The 18,872-nt window shown below is 46.5% G+C and overlaps 1 protein-coding gene across 4 annotated transcripts in view; it reads left to right on the forward strand.

The window, feature by feature from the left end:
* PLEKHM1 (pleckstrin homology and RUN domain containing M1) overlaps window positions 1–18,872 on the forward strand; it is a 38,832-nt gene that overhangs the window by 13,489 nt on the left and 6,471 nt on the right. For 3 of the 4 annotated variants that reach the window (XM_056547888.1, XM_056547887.1, XM_056547889.1), the window contains exons 4-11: window positions 2,121–2,729; window positions 2,890–3,178; window positions 3,700–3,868; window positions 3,942–4,799; window positions 4,871–5,016; window positions 5,249–5,442; window positions 5,831–5,894; window positions 5,990–6,147. In XM_056547888.1, the coding sequence (XP_056403863.1) occupies window positions 2,121–2,729; window positions 2,890–3,178; window positions 3,700–3,868; window positions 3,942–4,799; window positions 4,871–5,016; window positions 5,249–5,442; window positions 5,831–5,894; window positions 5,990–6,147 (2,487 nt within the window). The remainder of the gene's footprint in view (window positions 1–2,120; window positions 2,730–2,889; window positions 3,179–3,699; window positions 3,869–3,941; window positions 4,800–4,870; window positions 5,017–5,248; window positions 5,443–5,830; window positions 5,895–5,989; window positions 6,148–18,872) is intronic. The other variant, XM_056547890.1, reaches the window with a different exon arrangement.

Raw genomic sequence — 18,872 nt, forward strand, 5'->3', positions numbered from 1 at the left:
CTATACTGGTCTCTCCTCTGTATACTCCCCTGTCATTACTCCTATACTGGTCTCTCCTCTGTATACTCCCCTGTCATTACTCCTATACTGGTCTCTCCTGTCATTACTCCTGTACTGGTCTCTCCTCTGTATACTCCCCTGTCATTACTCCTATACTGGTCTCTCCTCTGTATACTCCCCTGTCATTACTCCTATACTGGTCTCTCCTGTCATTACTCCTGTACTGGTCTCTCCTCTGTATACTCCCCGGTCATTACTCCTATACTGGTCTCTCCTGTGTATACTCCCCTGTCATTACTCCTATACTGGTCTCTCCTCTGTATACTCCCCTGTCATTACTCCTATACTGGTCTCTCCTGTCATTACTCCTGTACTGGACTCTCCTGTCATTACTCCTATACTGGTCTCTCCTGTCATTACTCCTATACTGGTCTCTCCTGTCATTACTCCTATACTGGTCTCTCCTGTCATTACTCCTATACTGGTCTCCCCTGTCATTACTCCTATACTGGTCTCCCCTGTCATTACTCCTATACTGGTCTCTCCTCTGTATACTCCCCTGTCATTACTCCTATACTGGTCTCTCCTCTGTATACTCCCCTGTCATTACTCCTATACTGGTCTCTCCTGTCATTACTCCTGTACTGGTCTCTCCTCTGTATACTCCCCTGTCATTACTCCTATACTGGTCTCTCCTGTCATTACTCCTGTACTGGACTCTCCTGTCATTACTCCTGTACTGGACTCTCCTGTCATTACTCCTGTACTGGACTCTCCTGTCATTACTCCTATACTGGTCTCTCCTGTCATTACTCCTGTACTGGACTCTCCTGTCATTACTCCTGTACTGGACTCTCCTGTCATTACTCCTATACTGGTCTCTCCTGTCATTACTCCTATACTGGTCTCCCCTGTCATTACTCCTATACTGGTCTCTCCTGTCATTACTCCTATACTGGTCTCTCCTGTCATTACTCCTGTACTGGTCTCTCCTGTCATTACTCCTATACTGGTCTCTCCTGTCATTACTCCTATACTGGTCTCTCCTGTCATTACTCCTGTACTGGTCTCTCCTGTCATTACTCCTATACTGGTCTCCCCTGTCATTACTCCTATACTGGTCTCTCCTGTCATTACTCCTATACTGGTCTCTCCTGCCATTATTCCTATACTGGTCTCTCCTGCCATTACTCCTATACTGGTCTCTCCTGCCATTACTCCTATACTGGTCTCTCCTGCCATTACTCCTGTACTGGTCTCTCCTGTCATTACTCCTGTACTGGACTCTCCTGTCATTACTCCTGTACTGGTCTCTCCTGTCATTACTCCTATACTGGTCTCCCCTGTCATTACTCCTATACTGGTCTCTCCTGTCATTACTCCTATACTGGTCTCTCCTGTCATTACTCCTGTACTGGACTCTCCTGTCATTACTCCTGTACTGGTCTCTCCTGTCATTACTCCTGTACTGGTCTCTCCTGTCATTACTCCTATACTGGTCTCCCCTGTCATTACTCCTATACTGGTCTCTCCTGTCATTACTCCTATACTGGTCTCTCCTGCCATTATTCCTATACTGGTCTCTCCTGCCATTACTCCTATACTGGTCTCTCCTGCCATTACTCCTATACTGGTCTCTCCTGTCATTACTCCTGTACTGGTCTCCTGTCATTACTCCTGTACTGGTCTCTAATCTGTATACTCCCCTGTCATTACTCCTATACTGGTCTCCCCTGTCATTACTCCTATACTGGTCTCCCCTGTCATTACTCCTATACTGGTCTCCCCTGTCATTACTCCTATACTGGTCTCCCCTGTCATTACTCCTGTACTGGTCTCCTGTCATTACTCCTGTACTGGTCTCCTGTCATTACTCCTGTACTGGTCTCTAATCTGTATACTCCCCTGTCATTACTCCTATACTGGTCTCCCCTGTCATTACTCCTATACTGGTCTCCCCTGTCATTACTCCTATACTGGTCTCCCCTGTCATTACTCCTATACTGGTCTCCCCTGTCATTACTCCTGTACTGGTCTCTCCTCTGTATACTCCCCTGTCATTACTCCTAAACTGGTCTCTCCTGTCAGTGCCCGATCTTCAATTTTTGCTTGTCTTCCAGGGACGTCATCTCTCAACTGGAGACTATAAGTTATATTAATAGTGACGTGGGCCGCTGCCGCTCCTGGTTGCGCCTGGCTCTTAATGATTCGCTGATGGAGTGCTACTTCTTGACACTACAGAGGGAGAAGTCTCACTTGGTGGATTATTACCAGCCCTTTGCACTGCTGCTGGATGCGGAGGATTGTGATGTTGTTCTCAGCTACCTTCAGGGTCTATCATCACTCATGTTCTCTCTGTCCTACAAGTCTTCTATTCTGAATGAGTGGACAGCTTCCCCTTTAACATTGTCTGGGCTGTGGCCAGAAGATGCAGAGCGAGGTGTTCAATATGAGCCGCACAGGAAAAAATCCTTGGATTCTGTCTCCCAGTCTTCTGGCTCAGATGACACCAACAATTCAATGCTGAGTAATAGTAAGATGCAGTTGGAGTCCTCTTCCCTGAGCCTGGATCACAGTAGCTCATCCTCCCAGCTTTCTTCTAGTCTGGGATCTGATGAACAGCCTCTTACACGGGGCTCAGCGACTCCTGCCTCTCCCACAATCTCTGACTTTTCTCAGCTGCCTCCAGACACTGGTGATGTTGTGGAGGGCACTCATGCTAGCACTGAGTAAGTACTGGTGGCGTTTTTAACACAGGATACACACTTAACCTCACAGAAATGTGTCCTTTTGTTATGTGAAAGCTTAGTGTATACAGCTAAGGGGTCAGGGCTTTTGTGATCTTGTAGGGAGACACTGGGAACTGACACCTTATCTTTAACTCTTTAGGGTTACAGACACTGTGATATATGACACGTCTCTGTCTCCCCAATATGAAATACCAACTCCCCAAGTCCTAAAAGCTGATGAAGGATTAATAAAAGCAGCGGAGACTCCAGCAGCGGACACATCTGAGATAACACCGGTCACTTCAGACACCCAAGATTGCGATCTTACTATCACTGAACCGTCCCCATCTTTTTCCACTCCAGCAGCGTCACTGGATGCTCATTGTGTAACTGATCTCCTTAGCAATAGTTCTCTATCAGTAGAGGTGACTCCTACAGCAGAACTACCAGTGAGTACCTGGCTAATAAATGAGGGGAGGAATTTGGAGTATATAAGTCCATAGTCATGTTTTACATTCTGTCCCCTTCTTCCTGTCTTTTTCTCTCCATGTCACCCTGTGACTCTATCACATCTCTCTTACTGCTAATTTCATGCACTCTCATCCACTGCCTGTCACCCTGTCTAAGGCTGGGTTCACGCTACATTTGAACCCCATTCATTTCAATGAGCCGACCAGAGTGAAACACTGACTCCGGTGGGTTCATTTTTGCCCCGTATACGGTTTTCTGACCGGCCCTAAAACCGTAGCATAAATGAGTCCAGCACTGACTCCGATCGGCTCATTGAAATGCATTACATACGGGCCAGGTCCGGCTGGGATACAGGAGCGGACGGTTTTCGCTCCCCTTAGCTGGATCAGGCACCCGTACACTACAAACATAGTGTGAACTGGCCCTAATGCAGATGTCTTGCTTATTGTAGCAGAAACTGGAGTGTTGTTGTTGTTGTGTTTTCTTCCCATCTGTCCAGAAGAGCCAGAGCTGGATCTGTGAAGAGGACTTCCAGACAGAACCTGGTGTGGGTACAGTAGACAAGGCCGGTACTGGCCACCTAGTCTCTGAGCTGCCTAACGTCTCCAACCAGGAGTCCCCAAAGTCCTCCAGTGCAGCCTTTCATGTAGTCCACCGCAGGCAGATAGGTATTTCAATTCCTTTCCCTGCTTTCTCTGTGGATTTTTATGCATCTTATGCTGATTTTACTGATTCCCACAGGATTGCCCAACCCGTTCCGTGGCCTCTTGATGATGGGCACTCTAGAACGTAAGAATGCCTTAGGTCTTTACAAGCCGTATTATTGTGAGCTGACGCCATATGAGTTTCGCCTGCAAGTTGAAGGAGACGAGCAGAACTGTGCGGAGAGTTGTTCTCTCCTCCGCTGTGAGTCAGTGGGCCCCGCACACAGTGATGGCCGCTTTGACCTTCAGTTTGCCAGTAAAAGGGTGTACCTGAGGACTCCATCTAAAGATGAAGCCCAGGACTGGGTGGACAGAATACAGGAAGCTGTGCAAAAACTCCGACCCCAGCAAGATGACTGCTGGGAAATTTTACAGGGCATAGATTCCCCACACAGCCCTGCGCCTCCCGGTGATAGGGCGCCTTCCTGCCAGGTGTTTGACTGGACTTTTCAGGTGGAAGTTGAGCCAGATGCTTTGAAGGAGTCTGTTTTGTACATGAAGGTTCAGAAATCATGGACAAGGTACATGTTCTCATTGTCAGAACGTGCTCTGAAGTGTTTCCTTTCCCGGAGTGATGAGAAGTCTCTGTACAGTGTGTATACTGCAGAGATGGTGAAGGATATTCTGCCTGACTCCAGCCTTGGGAGTCCCTCTTGCTTCCGCCTGGTCACTACCAAGGGATCTCTGCAGTTACAGGCAGAGAACGCTGCTGAAGCCAAAGCTTGGAGAGAGCTGGTCCGAGCGGTGTTCCTGGAGCTGGAAGATGATGCTGTTCTGTTCCTAAGGGCTGCAAGCTTCCACATAAAGCCTCACATCCGGGAACATCTTCTTTTCCAGTACCTCCTGCATATTCCCACTGAGCGGGGTCTGGACACGCAGAACTTCAAGTGTGCAGGTAGGTGGGGGCTGGTTGTGATGTGGCTGCCGATATGCTGTCTGGATGTTATATGCCTTCTCCCATTGCAGGCTGCCATAAACAGATTGGATTCCACTTTGGGAAGGTGAAGTTGTGTGCGTTCTCTGGTCTATATTATTGTGACTTGTGTCATCAGGATGAAGTGTCGATCATCCCCTCCAGGATTGTGCATAACTGGGACCTAACAGAGCGGCCGGTGAGTAAGGATCCATCTTCCTATCCTATTAGTGCCTTCACCAGTGTAGTCTTCACCTGCCTAGCAGCTCATTGCTTTACCTGATCCCTGTCCCTGATCACCTTACACCTCATATGCTAGGGGCTTTGACTGATCTCATTTATGTATCTTGATGTTTCCGTCTTCTGTGTGACCGGAGTCCATTCTCTGAAATGCAACAAATGAGCTTCTCGCCCATTTCCGTTCTATGCAGGTGTCTAGACCAGCTGTAAACTTCCTAAAGATGGTGTGGGATGAGCCAATTTTCAACATTAAGTGCCTAAATGAGTGCCTCTACCAGCACACAACAACCATGTGTGAGATCGGCTATAGTCGGGAGAAGCTGCGGCTGCTGGGGGAGTATCTGATGACCTGTCGCAGTGGGGCACTGCAGGAGCTTAGCACAAGGTAAGTGTCATGTCACCCACTTCTGCCCCACTGGTGTTACATGGGATCCCTCCCTGAGGGTACAGTTCAGTTTTGCGCAGGTGATGGAGAGACAGGACCTATAAAATTGCACCACAGGACTATAAATTGGAAAGACCTTTATAAAGCTTAGGAGAAAGTGGCAATGTGAAAACAGATGCCCCACTTTACAGTATATTTGTCTATGGTCTTATTTTACTGTTGGTACCAAGTAATGCCACTGGTGGCTTATTCTCTTGTCGCAGTCCTGACATTTAAGAGACGGAGATACCATCATCTTTACTAGTCCCATGTACTGCTTAATCTTGTCCCTCAATGTGAAGGGTGAGGTGGTCCTCTCTGGTAAATAGCTGTTATTTTTACTTCGTAGCCTCGATCAGCGGGATTACCTCCTGGACTGTGCTCATACTTACAGCGTGTGGGACCTTAAACAGGTGCAGTACCCTACATTTAACTCTTATAACCCTAGCTTATATCAGAAGTGTAAGACATTGATGTGCTTTCAGGTAATTGTCACAATTTCTTGCAGATCGCTGAGGGAGCGTTTCAGTGTTTCCTTCAGTCTGCCTTGGAGTTTGCCAGCAGCCACGTCTTCAGGTGTGACCTGTGCAGTCAGAGAGGTTTTATCTGTCAGATCTGCAACCAGGATGAAATCATCTACCCCTTTCAGTTTGACACAACAACAAGGTGAGTAGGAAGCACAGAGCTATTGTTTATCTCACCAGCTCCAGTACTCTGGATACTACAGGCCAGCCATTCAGCCTCCTCTAGTCTAGTCAGGAGTCTGCTAAAGGGAGACTGGAGGTCACTTACCTGGATGATTGGTCTCAAGTTCTCTTGAGGGAAAATAATCTCCCTCGTCTCTAATCCAAGTGCAGTCGCCTCATGGGGTTCAGACAGGGTGACTTCAGGCTGAATATTTATTTTACATCTACAGTGAAGGGGCCACCATTTTGTTGGAAGAAATCCTGTTGGTCGCCATGGCAGCAGGAGTGCTCCTGTCTGCCTAGTATGGCAGCCTGTGAGGTTCGGGCATAGGCTTGATCGCACAGGCTGTTAGTCAGTGTAGTACTGACAGTTATACTGTGCTGCAGTACAGATGTACTGCAACATAGTATAACACGTGAAAAAAAAATGCCCCTTTTCCAATAAAACCCTATATTATCACCCAAAAAAATACCCAAACCTATACATGATAGGTATTGCCATGTCCGTAATGACTTGTACAATAAACTGATAATAAACTGATATAAAATTATAATGGTATTTATCCCGCACGGTGAACACTGTAAAAAAAAAAAAAACACAAATTTTATTCCAAAGCGTAGAATAAAAAAAATCAAAAGGTAGCATGAATCTTAAATATGGTACCAATAAAAAGTACCGCTCGTCCTGCAAGAAATAAGCCCTCACACAATGGCGGATGAAAAATAAAAAAAGTTACGGCTGTCAGAACATGACAAAAGACAAAAAAAAGGGGGAAAAAGGATTTTGTTTAGAAACGGGAAAAGCTATATGAATTGGGTATTGCCATAATAGTACTGATCCACAGAATAAAAATATAATTTTTACCATACAGTGAATGCCATAAAAAAAAGCCAGAATTTCTCAGAATTCCATTTTTTCCCAATATATTTTGGAGTTTTTCACAAAAAAATGCTGCATAAATAAAGATTTACCACTTAAAAAGACGCATGCCAGATTTGAAACATTAAAATAGACAATTAAAAAGGAAGAAATTTTCTCCAAAGCTAGGCGCTTCTCCCAATAAAAAGTTATCTTTATTACATATATAGTTACATAGTTAGTACGGTCGAAAAAAGACATGTCCATCAAGTTCAACCAGGGAATTAAGGGGTAGGTGTGTGGCGCGATATTGGGGAAGGGATGAGATTTTATATTTCTTCATAAGCATTAATGTTATTTTGTTCCAGAAATGTATCTAATCCTGTTTTAAAGCTGTAAATTGTTCCAGCTGTGACCAGTTCTTGAGGTAGACCGTTCCATAAATTCACAGTCCTCACGGTAAAGAAGGCGTGTCGCCCCTTGAGACTAAACTTTTTCTTCTCCAGACGGAGGGAGTGCCCCCTCGTCCTTTGGGGGGTTTAACCTGGAACAGTTTTTTTCCATATTTTTTGTATGGGCCATTAATATACTTATATATGTTTATCATATCCCCCCTTAAACGTCTCTTCTCAAGACTAAACAATTGTAACTCCTTTAATCGCTCCTCATAGCTAAGATGTTCCATGCCCCATATTAGTTTAGTCACGCGTCTCTGCACCCTTTCCAACTCCGCAGTGTCCCTTTTATGGACAGGTGCCCAAAACTGAACAGCATATTCCAGGTGAGGCCGTACCAATGCTTTATAAAGGGGGAGTATTATGTCCCTGTCCCTTGAGTCCATGCCTCTTTTGATACATGACAATATCCTGCCGGCTTTGGAAGCAGCAGCCTGACATTGCATGCTATTCTGTAGTCTGTGATCTACAAGTACACCCAGATCCTTCTCTACCAGTGACTCTGCCAGTTTAATCCCCCCTAAGACATACGATGCATGCAGGTTATTAGTACCCAGATGCATAACTTTACATTTATCCATATTGAACCTCATTTGCCAAGTGGATGCCCAGACACTTAGTCTATCCAAGTCATCTTGTAACTTATACACATCCTCTATAGACTGTACTGTGCTACAAAGCTTGGTGTCATCTGCAAAGATAGAAACAGAGCTGTTAATACCATCCTCTATATCATTGATAAATAAATTAAACAACAGCGGTCCCAGTACTGAACCTTGGGGTACACCACTAATAACCGGGGACCAATCAGAGTACAAATCATTGACCACCACTCTCTGGGTACGATCCATGAGCCAGTGTTCAATCCAGTTACAAACTAAAATTTCCAAACCCAAAGACCTTAACTTACCTGTCAGACGTCTATGAGGGACAGTATCAAACGCTTTAGCAAAATCCAGAAACACTATATCCACAGCCATTCCTCTGTCAAGGCTTCTACTCACCTCTTCATAAAAGCAAATTAGATTGGTTTGACAACTTCTATCCTTAGTAAACCCATGCTGGCTATCACTTATAATACTATTATCCCCTATGTATTCCTGTATGTAATCCCTTATAAGTCCTTCAAACAATTTACCCACAATGCACGTTAGACTTACCGGTCTATAGTTTCCTGGGGAAGACCTAGAGCCCTTTTTGAAGATTGGCACCACATTCGCCTTGCGCCAGTCCCTTGGCACAATACCAGACACCAGAGAATCTCTAAATATCATGAACAGGGGTACAGATATTACTGAACATACCTCTCTAAGAACTCTTGGGTGTAGTCCATCCGGTCCTGGGGATTTGCTTACATTTATATCACTTAACTTACCTTGTACCATCTCTACATTGAGCCAGTTCAGTACATTACATGATGTTACCAGCACTGACCTGGCCAATGTCAGCTCCTTCTTCCATAGTGTATACAGAACTAAAGAACCCATTCAGTAGCTCCGCCTTCTCTTGATCGCCTGTGACAACCTCCCCATTATCATTATTAAGGGGTCCTACATGCTCTGTCCTTGGTTTTTTTGCATTTATATATCTAAAAAAATATTTAGGATTAGTTTTGCTTTCTTTGGCCACCTGTCTCTCATTTTGAATTTTTGCTGTTTTTATTACATTTTTACAGATTTTATTAAGCTCCTTGTACTGTTTAAATGTTATAGCTGACCCATCAGATTTGTATTTTTTGAAGGCTAGAAGGCATCACTTCTTGTTGGGTCCTCCACAAACTGGCCCATAAAATTATCCTGCAATAAATTTAGGAATTGTCGCCCCTTTGTAGTTTTAGCCAACCCCGGACCCCAATCTATATCTGGATAGTTAAAATCTCCCATTATTACCACTGTACCTGCCCGGGCGGCCCTCTCTATTTGTTTATGAAGCCGAACTTCTATCTCTTCAGTGATATTAGGGGGTCTGTAGATTACACCAAATACTATTTTTTCAGTATTTCCCTCCTTTTCTAATTCTAACCACAATGATTCCACATCCTCAGAATCATCACACACTATGGCATCGTTCACACTGACTTTCATACCACTTCTTACATACAGACAGACTCCACCACCTTTTCTGTTCATTCTATCCTTGCGAAACAATGTAAACCCCCTGCAGATTGACAGCCCAGTCATGCGAGGAGTCCAGCCATGTCTCAGTGACCCCAACTATATCAATATGTTCCTCCAGTATCAAGGCCTCAAGCTCCCCCATTTTATTTGCTAGGCTTCTGGCATTTGTGAACATACACTTTACATTTCCATCCTTTATGTTATTGGGGTTAATGGGATTCAAGGGTGTAAGTTTTATTTTCCTATGAAGCTTATTCCTATTAACTATTCTAACCCCTCCCTCCGCTCCACCCCCAGGTACATTTATAATTCCCACCTCTCTATCTACACTATCTTCCCCCTCTTTGCTGTAGGTTCCCTCCCCCCAAGTCCCTAGTTTAAACACTCCTCCACCCTTCTAGCCATCTTCTCCCCAAGCAAAGCTGCACCCTCCCCATTGAGGTGCAGCCCGTCCCTACGGTAGAGCCGGTAACCGACAGCGAAGTCAGCCCAGTTCTCCATGAACCCAAACCCTTCCTTCCTACACCAGCTTCTGAGCCACTTGTTTACCTCCCTGATCTCCCGCTGCCTCTCTGGTGCGGCTCGTGGTACTGGTAGTATTTCAGAAAAGACTACCTTGGAGGTCCTTGCCTTAAGCTTGCGGCCTAAGTCCCTGAAATCATTTTTAAGGACACTCCACCTACCTCTTACTTTGTGATTGGTGCCAATATGTACCATGACTGCTGGGTCCTCTCCAGCCCTGCCCAACAACCTGTCAACCCGATCCGCGATGTGCCGTCAGGAAAGACATAAAAAGTTGGTATAAAAAGCACTTTCAATGCGTTTCTAGCTCGGACTGAGCTCTTTATCAAGACGTCTTGAAAGTGCTTTTTATACCAACTTTTTATGTCTTTCCTGACGGAATAAAGATAACTTTTTATTGGGAGAAGCGCCTGACTTTGGAGAAAATTTCTTCCTTTTTAATTGTCTATTTTTACTACTGCCTGCTGACCTCCTTGGATGATGGGGTTCTCCTGGGCTGCTGACCCACTATTGATGCGTTGTTGTAGATGTTATGCTCTGAGCATAACCAACTCTGGTGAGCACATATGTGTTGAAAACTCTGCTTTTAATGTTTTTGATAATACACTAGGATCCTCTGTTCTTTTTGTCTCTTCAGTACACAGATTTGAAATATTGGCCTTGTTCATTAAGGTAAAGACAGGCGGCGTCCTTAAGGGGTTAATGCCCTGTACTTGGAAAGAATACAAACCCTAACAAATACCACATGTAGTCCTGTTTCAAAGGTTAGCTTTCTCTGTATATCTGCCCATCAGGGGTGTGGAAATTTTATTTAAAAAAAAACTACTTGTCCACGGGACTAAAATGGAGCAAAATATACTTGTCCCTCATGACTATCCACTTGTCCGGGCCAATTTTTGCTTTTACGCTCTCATTTTTTTCCTCCTCGCCCTATAATAGTGTGATAAGGTGGCAAGGAAAGGGTGTATTTCCTTTGCTCACCCTGGAGAATCTCTCACCTGCTGCTTGCTAAATGAGGCAGCAGGGAAGGGAGGTGTATATAAGATGGAGACTCAGTCTAATCTGGGCTCTCCCTGGGAAACAGTATGCTGGCTGTTAGAGGGGGAGACACACGGGCCCTGTTTAGGTAACACGCAGCAGGAGCAGTGAGTGGTCCAAGTTCGGGTGTGAACTGGTAGTAAAACAGGTTGCAGGTGGCACAGGTTTTAACTGGATGAGGGAAGCTCACAAGACAGTGCATGCTGAGAGTTATAGTCAGCGACCAGACGGTCTAGGAGTTTATTTTGTTCCTGTTTATGTTTTGTTTTTACCGGCAACCTGTGTAAATAAAGCTGGCAAGGTGCCAGACTTGTATATGGAACTGTTGTCTGGCGAGTTAATAAATAAATAAATATATAGATAGATAGATAGATAGATTTGGTGGTTTTTCTTTTCTAAGCCATTTACCTTGTGGTTGAGCTAACATGTTAGTTTGATATTTTAGGCCGGCCTGATTACAGCAATACCACATTTCTATAGTTTACGTCATGTTTTACAAATCTAAAAAAAATCTGAACTTTTTAGATTATTTTTTTTAATTGCCGTTTTTTGACCCCTGTAGCTTTTTTTTTTATTTTTTTTTATTTTTTGCATACCAGGCTGTATGAGGGCTAATTTTTTGCGCCATAATCTGTTTTTGTATCGGTACCATTTTGGTATTGATCTGACTTTTTAATCGCTTTTTAACTTTTTTTCAGGGGATATTATAAAAATTGCAATTCTGGGGTTTGGTATTATTATTATTATTTTTAATTTACCGTACGGGAAACATAATGTTTTTTAATAGGTCGTACATTTATGCACAAAGCGATACCAAATAGGTTTTTATTATGTTTGCATGTTTTTATATAGGAAAATGGGGTGATTTGAACTTTGAACATAAAAGGTGTTTAATGTGTGTCTTTTAAACTTTAATTAAAACTTTTTTTTTTTTAATTTTTTATTTATTTTTTTTATTTACACTTTATTAGACTTTTGGGAGGAATAATTAGATTCCTCATACAGATAACTTCTATTGAACTCAATTGATCTGTGTGCTCTGCGATCCATTGATAGAGCCTGGTCCAGCCAGGCTCTATCAATGACAGAGCCACGGGGCAGCAGGGAACAGAGGTAAGCCCTCCGGCTACCTCTATAGTGGATCGCCATACCTCCCCCCCCCTGCGATCACTCTGCGGGGGGAGGGGGGCGATCCACCCCACTAGCCCACCAGGCAGCATTCACATGTCCATTTTAGACGCCGCTGACAGCGGCAATCTAAAGGGTTAATAGCCAGCCGTGACGATCGCCGCATGCTGGCTATTAGCGGCAGCCCCCGGCTACTGAAAACAGCCAGGAGCTGCACAATATGGAGCGGGCACGAGTCCGGAGCCCGCTCCATACAGACTGCTGAGCGCCGCATGCTGGCTATTAGCGGCAGCCCCCGGCTACTGAAAACAGCCAGGAGCTGCACAATATGGAGCGGGCACGAGTCCGGAGCCCGCTCCATACAGACTGCTGAGCTCCGCATGCTGGCTATTAGCGGCTTTGTGAGGTGGAAACTTGCGCCCCGTGCAGACTTGCGTCCGCTCCTCCGCTCAGCTCTCCGAAGCTAGAGCTGTGTGGAGCGAAGGCAGAGGACACAGGTCTGCACGGGAAGAGCGAAGGCAGAGCAGGGGAGATAGGACATACACAGCTTCTCATCTCCCATCCCCCTGCTCTGCATTCGGAGGACGTAAGTTTCCACAGCCGGGGGCTGCAGAGTATGGAGCGAGCAGATGTCGGGAGCCTGCTCCATACAGACCACTGAGCGCCGCAGCGCTTGTCAGGTCCGGCCCTGCTTGCCCGAAGCCGGGCTAAGGGCCGGAAAAATTCACCTGCCCGGCGCACGGAACTGCATGTCCCGGGCGTCGGGCGATAGGAATTCCACATCCCTGGCCCATACAATTTGGCCTTGTATATACACTCACTGGTCACTATCATGATACAAATCTCCTGTTCCACCACATCCCAAAGCTGATCTATTGGATTGAGATCTGGTGACACTGGAGGCCATTGGAGTACAGTGAACTCATTGTCATGTCAATAAACATGTATGAGATGATGTGAGCTTTGTGATATGGTGCACTGCCCTGCAAGACATAGCCGTCAGAAGATGGGTCTGTGGTCATAAATGGATGGACATGGTCAGCAACAATACTCAGCTCTGCTGTCACATTTAAATGATGCTCAGTTGGTACTAAGGGGTCCAAAGTCTGCCAAGAAAACTTCCCTCACACCTCTACACCACCACCAGCAGCCTGAACCCTTGATACAGGCAAAATTGATCAAGCCTGTGCGAACTGTAGCCCTTCTGCTTTTCTGGGCATGTGTTCAGAGTTAGTATTCTGCATACCTTGGTTGTGGTTATTTGGATTATTGTCTATCTTTCTGTTATCTCAATCTGGTCTATCCCTTCTTCTGTGACAAGGAATGTTTGTCCACACAACTGAATAAAATGGCACAGGGGAGGATCAAGAGGGGGATGGAATGGCACAGGGGAGTATCAAGAGGGGGATGAAATGGCACAAGGAGTAGCAGCCACATTTCTAATACTGATATTACGTTGTGCATTGTCAACGTGTGCAATGCACGCAGTACTGAGGAGTGTCGCCAACCTATGCATTTCCAAAAAGGGTGTCGCCAACATGAAAAGTAGGGATCGACCGATTATCGGTTTGGCCGATATTATCGGCCGATATTCACAATTTTGGACGTTAGCCAATTACCATGCCGATAATGCCCCAAAACAACCCCCCCGGCCAGAGATTGCCGCTGCCCCATTGCCTCCCCTATCCCGGGTTCTATAATTAACTGTTCCCGGGGTACGCGCTACTTCTGGCTCCTGCAGCGTCCTGTGCTGCGCAATGACGAGTGACGTCCTCAACACGGCTGGGTTGGGGCAGCGGTGGTGGTGGTTGGACTCAGGAGGACCCCAGGACAGGCAGGGGGAGAGAAGCAGGTGGCAGCAGCGGTCTCTGGCCCCGCAAAAGCCGCTGCAGTTCATTGATTTTAAAGCGCCCGCTTAAAATCATTGATATGGGGGGAGAGAGAAATAGCCGATAACTTATACCGAAATATCGGTATAAGTTATCGGCTATCTGCCTCAAAGTTCACAGATTATTGGTATTGGCCCTAAAAAAATCAATATCGGTCGATCCCTAATGAAAAGTTTGGAAACCTCTAACTTAGGGCTCCCATTTAAAACTATTTATACCCCCTACCTGATGGGGTGCGTATCTATCTGAGGGCCAAGCTACCTACTGGGGGAGCTCTACCTTATGGGCATCATATCTATCTGGGGCCCTGTCTACCTACCAGGGGAGTCCTTTCTGCCTTCCTGTTGGATGACATATCTATCTGGGGCTCTGTCTCCCTACTGGGGGAGCCCTACCTTTTACCAACTGGGGGGACATATCTATCTGGGGCCCTATTTACCTACTGGGGGGAGCCCTACCTGCCTGCCTGATGAGGGGACATACCTACCAGAAGGGGAGACTACCTACTTAATGGGGGGCTTACTTATCAGGGGCACTCTCCACCTAATGGGGTGACATACTGTACTGCCTATTAAGTTTCTATTAATAAAGACATTATTTGCATATTATTTTGGTTGGAATTATTTTATGTATCAGGACAACTGCATTGTCATGAGGTACAAGTAGATCTGTTTTAGTCCCTTGGAAAAGTAGTGGTGTTTGTCGTATTTTCTTTTTATTTATTTTTTCTTGAGCGCTTCATTGGGGGGCACAGGACCATGGGTATATGCTGCTTACCGCTAGGAGGCTGACACTAGGCAAAAAATGAAGTCTGCTCCTCCTGGCAGGATATACCCTCCTCCTGGCTCTGAGCAACTCAGTTTTAGCTTAGTGTTAGCAGGAGGCATACACAGGTCTGGAGTTCTCCAGACCTGGGCTTATTTCTTTAGTTTTTTTTCCTAGTCTCAGTCTATAGTTAGATTTTCTCTCCCCTTTTTTAGTTTATTTTCTAGCGTGGGGCGACAGGAGCATGGCACTCCTCCCCCCCCCACCTGCACGGTGCATTGCAGCATGGACTGTTAACGCCTCCTCGAGACCAACCAGCGCCTGGTGGTGTACCCTGGGTCCGGCTCCCCTAGTGGTTTCTCAGGTTCGCTGTTCCTGTGGGTCATTTTCAGTTTGTCGCCCTACCCTTAGGGCTGGCGACTGCACTCAAAGTCTTCACCAAGACGCTGGCTGCAGTGGTGGCTCTCCTCCACACTCGGGGTGTCTCGGTTTTCCCCTATCTGGACGACCTGCTCATAAAGGTGCCCTCCCTGGAACAGATTCGGGTGAGCCTCAACATCACTCTGCAGATCCTCTTCAGTTTCGGTTGGATAATCAACCGTGCGAAATCCAACCTGTCTAAGTCCCAATCTCTGACCTTTCTCTGGATCCGCTTCGACACATGCGGCCCGCCTTACACTTCCGGAGGACATACTCCAGGAGTTGTTGTCGGGGATTCGCTTGCTTCGGCGGCCGGGACTTATTCCTATATGGGCCTGCATGTCTGTTCTGGGCAAGATGGTAGCTTCCATGGAAGCAGTCCACTTTGTCCAATTTCGGTACCGTCCTCTCCAGTGGGCCATCCTTTCTCAGTGGGACAAATCACAAATCCCCCTTGTCTCTCCACCACGAGATCGGGCTTCCGCTCAGAGTTTGCCGCTCCCTCCTTTGCTGGATTCGGTCTCCTCTCCTCCCAGAGGGTCGCCCCTTCCTGCCTCTCCATTGGCATATCCGACCCCAAACGCGAGTCTCCTCGGCTGGGGAGGTGTCTTCCGGGACAAAATGGTCCAACGTTGTGGAGCTCCTTGCGATCTTCCTGTGCCTTCTTCACTGGAGTCACCAGCTTCGGGGCCTTCCGAACAGACAATGCCACAGCAGTGGCATACATCAATCGCCAGGGCGACAGCCGCAGCTCGGCGGCCATGAAAGAAGTGTCGAAGACCCTCACCTGGTCGGAACTTCACGTTCCAGCCATATCGGCAGTGCACATTCCCGGGATTGACAATTGGCAGGCGGACTTTGAGTCGCTCCACCGCCGACCCGGGCGTGTGGTCCCTTCACCCCGAGGTCTTTGCTCAAATCTATAACAGCTGGGGAACTCCTCCAGATGTGGATCTCTTTGCGTCATGCCAGAACAGGAAAGTCCCTTGCTTCGCCGCCAGGTCGCGGGATCCCCTTGCACTGGTGGTAGATGCTCTCGTGGTCCCTTGGACCCCCTTCGCTCTCCTACCTCTTTCCTCCTCTTCCACTTCTTCCCAGGGTCGTCCGGAAGCTCAAGGCGAAGGGAGTCTCAGCAATTCTGGTGGCCCCGGATTGCCCTTGTCACGTGTGGTACGCAGTCAGTCTTGTGGCAGACGAGTCTTCCAGATTGTCCCGACCTCCCATCCCAGAGACCCATCTGCCAGCACAATTTACTTCCGTTGCGTTTGACAGCGTGGCGGTTGAAACCGTGTTTTAAGGGCTCGGGGATTCTCTACCAGTGTGATCCGGACCATGCTCCATGCCCGGAAGCCCTCGTCTACTAGGATTTACCACCGTACCTGGTGGGCCTATTTCTGCTGGTGTGAGGCTTATTCTCTCTCCCACCTCTTTTTCTCTGCAGAATCTATTGTCCTTTTTGCAGTCGGGGCTGGAAACGCGCCTTGCCCTCAGTTCCATCAAGGGGCAGATTTCGGCACTTTCTGTCCTCTTCCAACACCCTCTTGCATCCGACCTTCGTGTGCACACTTTTTTGCAGGGTGTGACTCACAAGGTCCCTCCATTCCGTTCCCCCCACTGCACATTGGGACCCCAACCTCGTTTTGGATGCTCTGCAGGGCACTCTGTTTGAGCCTCTTGGCCAGGTTTACCTTCGCTTCCTTTCCTGGAAGGTGGCCTTACTCGTTGCTATCACGTCCATTCGCCGTGTGTCGGAATTGACTGCCCTCTCTTGCCATTCACCTTTTCTGGTGGTTCTTCGGCCGGTACCCTCTTTTAAGCCCAAGGTCATGACTTCCTTTCACTTCAAAGAGGAGATTGTGTTGCCTTCTTTCTTACCGTCCCCTTTTCTTCCGCGGGAGTGCCAGCTTCACAAGCTGAACTTGGTTTGGGCGGTTCGGATCTATTTGACGGTCACTTCCTCCTCCCGGCAGTGTGACTCTGTGTTTCCCAAGGGGCGGCGCAAGGGGCTCCCGGCTTCCTAGGCCACTATCTCTCGGTGGATACAATCTGCCATTTCAGAGGCCGTATCGTTGCAAGGGTCAGGTACCCCCGTTTCGAGTGATTGCTCACTCCACCCGCACGGTGGGGGCCTCCTGGGGGCTTTGGCTCTGCAGGTTTTCAAGGCGGCGACTTGGTCGTCCCTGCATACTTCTGCCAAGTTTTACAGTGTTAATACCTTTTGTGTCTTCCGACGCAGGCCTGGGCCGCAGGGTTTTACATGTGACCGTTCAGCCGTCCGCCTGAGTTCTTTTCTGGCTGGGATGTTGAAGTGCTTGAGAAAAGTAGATTTTTATAATTGCCGTAAAATCTTTCTCGGAGCCTCTAATGGGGGACATGACACCCGCCCATTGGTTTATTTGTGGCCAGCCAGTTTCCGCCGCTATGGTGTGTTTTTTTTTTTTTTACCCGGACTGTTCCTTTCTTGGTCGGTTCTCCTTCTGCTTTTGGGACTAAACTGAGTTGCTCAGAGCCAGGAGGTGGGTATATCCTGCCGGGTGGAGCCGACTTGCTTTTGTCTAGTGTCAGCCTCCTAGTGGCAAGCAGCATATACTCCTTGTCCTGTCCCCCCCCCCCCCCCCCCCCCAATAGAAGCTCAGAGAGAGATTTTACAAGACGTATAAAAATCTACTTTTTATTACCACACCCCTGAGAGTGTATCAATAATCTGTACATGGGTATTGTCCATGTTGGCTACCAACAGTGCACATGTAGTGCCACTAGGACCAGCTGTAGCATTTAATGTAGAACCATCTGTAGTATATGCACACAGCATTAGTTGTGGTATATTTACAGTAAAAAAAATGTAGTATACGTACAGTGTCAACTACAGCACACATATACAGACATGGATAAAATTGCTGGTACACTCCTGGTAAATACAGAAAATCCCACATTGCTTCCTAAATTAACTTGAAACTGGCAAAAGTAATAATAAATTGTGCTAAAAATGTATGGATAAAAATCAGACATTGAATCAGACATGTGAATTGGGGTTCAACAGAATCATTTTAAAAGTCATGAAACTGTCCAGGACAAAAGTAATGGTCCCAGAACTTAATGTAGTACTGGTGTGACCACTACCAAGTTAATGCTGAAAGCAAAACTGAAAATCCTCATAAATGTGGCAAAGATGGAGCCCTTAAGGATTCTTGGCATTGTGCTCCCAGGTTGGGTCTGTGCACCTTTTTAAGGCAGGGTTCACTTGTACTCTTTTGGTCATTATTTTTACCAGAACTGTGTTTTGTGTCATAACATGTATAGTAGGGCTGCCCGCAGCTAACGATTATTTTAATAATCGATTAGGTGGCGATTATTTTATTGATTTAATCAGGAAAAAAGTCAAAATGCCAAAAAAAAGGGGTTCAGCTGATTCTACTTGAAAAACTATGTACAATGAATGGCCATATTAAAAATTTCTAACATGTGATGTGACCAAACAGCAGCAATTTTATAACTTTTTTTTTTACGTTTAC

This window comes from Hyla sarda, chromosome 12, assembly GCF_029499605.1.
Source record: "Hyla sarda isolate aHylSar1 chromosome 12, aHylSar1.hap1, whole genome shotgun sequence".
NCBI lineage: Eukaryota > Metazoa > Chordata > Amphibia > Anura > Hylidae > Hyla > Hyla sarda.